The sequence below is a fragment of the Cyprinus carpio genome, chromosome A8, assembly GCF_018340385.1.
Source record: "Cyprinus carpio isolate SPL01 chromosome A8, ASM1834038v1, whole genome shotgun sequence".
Taxonomy (NCBI): Eukaryota; Metazoa; Chordata; class Actinopteri; order Cypriniformes; family Cyprinidae; genus Cyprinus; species Cyprinus carpio.
In genome coordinates this window covers 4,843,612-4,851,111 of record NC_056579.1, presented here as the reverse complement: position 1 = coordinate 4,851,111, position 7,500 = coordinate 4,843,612, and the positions used below count along the sequence as shown (strand labels likewise).

Sequence of the window (7,500 nt, the reverse complement as noted above, 5' to 3'; positions counted from 1 at the left end):
TAAATATGTATAATATACAAAATAATTATAGCTTTTTTCCTCGATGATGTAAATGACAATGCATGACTTGATCTTACATGACAGATGTGAGGAATGAACCAGAAGTAATATTAGCCATAATTTTATCATCCTATCAACTTTCTCTCAGACAATATTAGAATTTTATGATTTTTTATTTTATTTTTTATAAATGCAATTCAATGATACTTTGATGCAATTTGCTGAGTTAAACATGCAACAGAGTGAGGTCATGTGCCAACAATTTAGTATATTGTAATTTTACACTTTATTGTTGCATTTTGCATATACTCTTACTATTTAGAAAATAGTAGGCAGTGAGTAGTGCATGAATATTTTATACCAAATATCCAGTGTAATGTTATATATATATATATATATATATATATATATATATATATATATATATATATATATATATATATATATATATATATATATATAGGACTATATTTTACAAGAAAATAACATTTCAGTCTTTGTACTTAAAAAAAATTCACATTTATTTCAATGTTACTTGTGATTGAAAACTGTTTCAAAGACTACACCATTTTTTTTTCTCAGTGTAACTAATGCATACTAGCTCTTTTTCTCACCTTATCCTGAAGGCCGGCGTAGGCGATGATCTGACGAGCAACTTCAGCAAAGGCTGGGTTGAATTCGACTGTAAAGAGTTTGGAGCCAGGGGACAGCAGTCGAGCGATCCGAACGGTGGAGTAGCCACAGTACGTGCCGAGCTCCAGAGCCGTGCTGGGGTTTACCTCCGTCAACACTGAATCCAGGATGAGCCCTTCAGAGAGACACACGGTGCTCAACCAGAGGATAACTGAGGAAACTAATCAATAAAGTGTCTAATGACATCGTCGAAATATCATAAGAGCCTTTCTGCCCCATTAGCACCATCGTTTATTCATCAGTGCCTGTTGTCACACATGAAATTGAGCTGCTAATAGGGACAAGATCATACTGATGTTCATCGTTTGGTGTCATATAGTGGCACTAAAAACGTTTGAGTACTTAACTTATTGATTGTCACTGCATTAGATAACAACATATCTAATTAAAAAGCATCAGATTATCCACAAGCTTTTCTCAGAACTAATTTCAGTACATGATTCAAAAGATTCTCTTATTTTTGTCTTGTTTTCCACTGCAAATGTCTAAACATTCTTAAATCAAGATATATTTACTTGAGAAGCAAAATTACACACAACAAGATAGACAAAATATCAAGATATAAAGTCTTGTTTTTTTTTTTTTTTTTTAAATTAAGTAAGTTTTGGCTTAACATAAAAACATACAGTACATGCCAATGCACAAGATTTTTTTAAGTTTGTGAAAAAAATCCAAAAATTCAATTTCTGAGTAAAAATTGCTTCTATGCCATTTTTTTGTTTAGTGTGGAATAAGAAAAATATTCTTGTTTTCCTTTTGAATTGAAGTTTATTTTTCTTAACCAATTTCAAGATATATTTCTTGTTCTGTTTTTTCACCATTAAATAATAATAAACCATTAAAAAAATCATTATTGAGACAAAATAAACTTTAACTGAAATAAAATGTAAAAAAAACCTTAAAACTTATTTTATTTCTAGATTGCCAAAGCAACATTTCTCATTTTCATTTAGTTTAACTTGATGTACTAAAATAACTAAAAATAAAATAAAATATAGTACTATATAGTAAAGTAATTTTGCCTCTCAAGTAAATGTAATGTTTGTACTGGGGGAAAAATACTAAGTATTTAAGTAATTATTTTTGCAGTGTTTTTGCTCAATGTCTTTAAATCATCCAGTGCTTTGTTGATTTTTAGTGGATATATTAAGTCATTTCCCCTAAAATGTCAATTACGGACATGCTCCTCTAATATCTGTCAACTATCAACAATCAAAATAGGATAACTTTGTATATTGTATAAAACAGATAATTTGGGAAACGCTTCTGAAATTAATCCATCCTCAGTCCCATAATGCATCAGTGCACCTAATTGCTGCTGATGATTGTGTGGGACGCATTGGCTGCACATTGTGCACACATATGTACATGAAACTAGTGTGCATGTGTGCATCCATGCAGAGAGCATATTGACCCAGCAGACAGGAGACTGCCATCACTTCTCATTCAGAACAGCCAGCTATGAGCAGCCCCAAAGCCATTTACTCAAGAGCAGAGAAGAGAGATACAGAGATAATAGAAGCAAAAAAATGTCAAGCAAATTGTGAGAAAATTAGTAAGGGAGCAGAGGAGGCGGCGAGGGAATACAGGTTGCTACCTTTATCATCGCCCACGTTCATGGCCCATTCTTTGTGCCGGCAGTAATGGTCGATGGCTGAGATGACGCTCTGAGGGTCTCCCTTTGTGGCATTCTTCTGAACGGCTTTCAGCATGCGCTGCATTCACAGAAATCAGGCATGATCAACAGTGTTCTTTAGCAAAGCAAAGCCAGAGAACAATAGTTGAAAAATAAAGACACATAACAGGAGGACATTAATTACTGTTGCTGTCAAAAGCTGTTTTACAGGGTTTCTGCTGTTGAAAAATCCTGTTTAATCATAAAAAATATACTTTGGCTGTACCATGGTACAGATGTTAGAAGGTAATACTGTGGTATTTTAATATATACAATAATACTGAATGATTATCTTATGCATGTAGCATGGTATTTATATACACCAAGGTTCTTCAAATAATTTCTTTTGGACACAATGATTAAAAAAAAAAACGTAATCATCATAAAGAATTTCCTTTTGCATTATGATGCTTTTTTTTTTAGATGATTAATACAAATGTTCTTTATTATGATGAAAACAATGTAACAATACAAAAAAAAAATACTGATTGGACCTAGGTTTAATTTTCTTACTGGAAAAAATATTTTATATGTGTGTTTTTTTTTTTTTTTTTTTTTTAACAGTTTATCCGTGTGTGTGTGTGTGTGTGTGTGTGTGTGTGTGGAAAAAAATATGATTTTTAATAATAAATTAATATATTTTAAAAATAAATATATTTAGAATATACAGTATATGTAATGAAAAATGTTATGAATTGTGATTAAAATAATGTCACCGCACAAAAGAGCTTGTACTCTAGCTTGTACTATTCTACACAGTCGCTTTGGATAATAAATTAAAATGATTAAATGTAAATGTAAAAATAGGTTTCATTTTCTTAATGAAAAAATGTAATAATAAATACATGAGAAATAGATAGTTGCTGTTATAGTGGAAATCTGTCTTTGGCTTCACTACACACCACAAACAATGACATTAACACAACAACATAGAAACAACAAAAACAAATATGCATAAGAACAATTTAAAAGATCTAAAGCTCATCTATGTTATACTTCAGCATACACATACACATACACATGTGAACAATTAATGTGCATACTTATCTACACCTACTCATATTCATGTCTCACCATTTAATATTCTAACGGCAGTTAGCACAAATGACATCTGGTACACTGTTTTACTTGCCCAAGGTTGTCTAAATCATTTCCTTGAAGGTAACAACTGAAACTGAGAGTGTAAGGGATGAGATGAATACTCTATAATAACCAAAGCTTTAGATGTATAAATATCATTCAAGATCAATCAGATCATATAACCATGGCATGTTCTTTACAGGAGGTTAGATTCACCAAAATACAGTATTTTCATGGTGCATGGCCAAAAAACATACCACCATGGTAGTAGCATAGTATTTTTGTCAGCAGTGACTCTCAGTCTTCTTTGAACATCAACATCTCATCTCTGCATATATATGAGCAATGAATGACAGTGAGGGTCACCTGAGGTCGCGATGATCCCGTCATGATGTTAAGGACCCGCTCAAGGATGACATCGTGCCAGAGGAGTGCCAGCCAGCCGCTGCTCTGCACAGCTGTAGGGATGAGCCAGTGATAGAGGACGTACAGGACAGCTGCTGAAACCACCGTCACGGCCAACAAACTCCACAGCATCCTGTGAAAGACAGGGAGAGAGAGACGTTCACAAAGAGAATAAATGATTAAGGTCAGCCAAAAAAAAAAAAGAGAGACATTAACAGCAACGCAATTCACAAAAGATGAGACTTCAAAGCAGTGTCAGATATGGTGTAAATCATGGAAAAAACAGGAGTAAATCTCACAAAGCTGTTAAAAACATGTCTTTGTTTTCCTAATTGCACTTGAAAGTAAGAAATAATATATTGCTGAAAATGAAGTGCATCTTAGTTTAATTATTTTATTATCTATCATTATTTCCATGATAATTAAGCAAACTTTTTTTTATGTTTGTATGTATGTGTTTATTTTCAGTTATATTTTCAATATTGGATCAGAGTTATTATAGTAAAATAGTAACACTAAATCCACTAAAAAAATTGTTACTTAAGATATCATAAACATTAAATAATATTAATAATAAAATGAACCTTTCATTTCAGCTAGCTGCCAAAGCCACATTTCTCATTTTTATTTACTTTAACTTGATGTACTAAAATAAATAAAATTGAAATAAAAATTTATAAAAACTCCAATTTAAATGAAAATTGAATATATTAAAATAAAAAAATTATTCAAAATATTAATAAAACTGTAATAGTTTTGGAATGATATTAAAATAACACTTATCAAGATGCTTTGTATTTGCACTCTCATTACTCTCATTAATTACTCTAATTAGATTGGAATTAACTTAAAGCAGCTATGAGATTCAACCTGTCGGAACACAATTATTTTTTTAAAGACAGTACAACAAATGCTACCATGATGTATAAATATTTTACACTCTAAATATTTTTTACAGTAATTAATTATTATAGTAATTTATTTATTAATTTCTGCATTATGGTTAGAATGATATTTTTCACATGACTGTAATTACAAAAGCCATTGATTGTTATAGAAATAATGTCACAATAGTAAAAAAAAATATATATGTATTTTAATATTTTTGAAATAATTTTGTATTATTTTATATATTGAGTTTTTACTGATTTTGGAGATAAATACTATAAAATATAATATCAATATATAATTTGACATATGATATAATTATAGAATTTTTATATATTATTTTTTATTCTTTATTGATTTTGGAAAAAAATACAACAGGCTTTGTGAGACTTACTTCAAAACATACTGTCATTTCATTGTTGCCCTTACTCCAGTTTAAAGCAACACAACCTTTAGACCTAAATTATTGATTATCTTTTGTTTGCTTATGACATACAGCCACACCTGTGTAAATACCCACAGCTCTAGCAATCAGATTATGATGTAAGATCACATGACAAGCATGTCTACAGCACATGCCTAACCATATTTGCAAGGTCATTTAAGATGTTACAAATAATGAGTAACATTCAAATTGACAACATAAAAAACAAACAAAAAAACGGGCACATACATGATGACACATGAAATAAATCGAAAAGAAAAGAGAAAAGGAAGGACAGGGTTAAAAAACTTTTTCTGTGCTGTGCAAGATTTGGCCTTACTATGTTGAATTAGCACAGCTTCATCTTTGCAGCTGATTTATACCACTCACATGAACAGAGTAAACCTTATAATGGCTTGCATATTGATGATTCAGATGTTTTTTTTATGTGTTTTAACAGCCAAAGTTTTATGGCTTAATATTTACGGTTTACCCTTACCCTGATAGTTTTCACACTTTACCTACTCCAGTATCACGTCATCTTGCAACTTTTCTAGAATTTCATGCTCACCAAGGCTGCATTTATTTTATTAAAAATATAGTAAAATAAGAGAAATGTCATTACAATTTAAAAAAAAACTAAAAACTTATTTTGTGTTTCACAGAAGAAAGAAATTCATACAGGTTGGGAATGACATGAGGGTGAACAAATATCATTTTTGGACAAACTATCCCTTTAATAAGAAGGTTCTTTTTCTTTTCAAGTGTACAGAAAAGTGTGTGCAATATACCGCCACATGCAGGAGTTATTATTACAGTGCTGCCAAAATGACACTAATCTTAATACATTCTAGTCAAGCTCAGAATAAGGACTTCTGATCCGGCATTCTGTGCAGACACAATGGGCCGCTCATAAAGAACTCCAGGCACGATCCACTGGAGTAACATAGTGAGACGCAGCGGTGACAGTAGGAGCCTGTGTGCTGTCAGAGCGTGCTTTAATTAAAGATGGTATCACTGTTCAGACATGCAGCTTTAAATAAAACCCCTAAATGAACCAGACAGACTGAAAGACAGAAGTGTATCTCTTAAGCAGCCAGTTTTACAGCTCGGCTCCTCCACACATGCTGATATCAACTGTGTGGCCTGCCAGAGACCTCAGGACTTTCAGCAAGTCTGAGTTCTGATTACTAGGCCACATGAATATTTAAGTCTCCTGCTCAATTATAGATTGCAGCTGGACTTTAGTAAACTGAAGTGTGCTGTTAACACGGAAGCAACAAATTAACACATTGCGCATGCTGTGTGAGGGATGTTCAAATTTCAGTCACCATCTTGCTTATGAATAAATATTGAAGTGTGAACAATATTGGTTGATGTGAATGCAGAGCTGGATCATGCATAAAGTTACATAAACACAACCTGTTACGGCAAAAATAATACATAACACATATGCATGCATTTCCTTGAATATCATAAGCCAAACAAAGAACAATCTGTTGCAATATTATGCCAAACAACATTTCCATAATCTTACTTCCTTTTGCAGCTGTCTTCACAAACACACAGAGACGAGCTTCCCTTTCTCTTTTACTCCGATGTCTTTATGCCTTTCTCTGACAAAGTCTTTCTCGCTGGCCTCTCTCTCTCTCTACCTCTATCTCGCTCCCCTCCCTCTTCTGTTTGCTCTTTCTAACCTGTTCTGCTGGGCTGCCTTGATATGTGTTGAAAGTGATGTACAACCATGGGTCACGCTAGAGAGAGAGAGAGAGAGAGAGAGAGAGAGAGAGAGCGAGAGAGATGCAAGCACACGTATACAGGCTTCCACACTCATAAATACTCAGACACGCATTTACACACGACAGGAGAAGGAGTTGAGGCTTGGCAAACTGTGCTGAGTTTTTAATCCTCCTTTAGCCAATCATGCTCTAATCTTCTCGCGCTTTCTTACACCCCCTCTCTTTCATTTTCCCCATCTCTCCTCCTTCTCCCCTCCCCTCCCTTTGCACACACTAACACATGGATAATGATGACAAAAGAGGGGCCTCAGCATCACCATTTTCCAGCATGTGGAGGGAGTATAAAGCATGGCTCTGTCGCTTTTTTATTTTCCACATGCTGGAAAATGGTGATGCTGAGGCCCCTCTATATATATATATATATATATATATATATATATATATATATATATTTTTTTTTTTTTTTTTCGATTGCATATAATGCATTATGAAGATATACATATGATACAATATGATATACATTATGAAAATAATGTGACAAAACTATATATATATATATTATATATATATATATATATATATATATATATATATAT

General features: G+C 32.6%; 1 protein-coding gene across 2 annotated transcripts in view; it reads right to left on the bottom strand.

Moving 5' to 3' along the window:
• Positions 1-6,876, bottom strand: part of comta (catechol-O-methyltransferase a) — a 7,874-nt gene extending 998 nt beyond the window's left edge. Inside the window, exons 1-4 of one of the 2 annotated variants that reach the window (XM_042761734.1) lie at positions 6,703-6,876; positions 3,815-3,986; positions 2,291-2,408; positions 615-808 (exon numbers count right to left, since the gene is read on the bottom strand). In XM_042761734.1, coding sequence (XP_042617668.1) covers positions 615-808; positions 2,291-2,408; positions 3,815-3,985 — 483 coding nt within the window. In that variant the 5' untranslated portion in view covers position 3,986; positions 6,703-6,876. Of the gene's footprint in view, positions 1-614; positions 809-2,290; positions 2,409-3,814; positions 3,987-5,135; positions 5,179-6,702 lie in introns of those variants that run through there. The other variant, XM_042761735.1, reaches the window with a different exon arrangement.
• Positions 6,877-7,500: the final 624 nt, after the last annotated feature.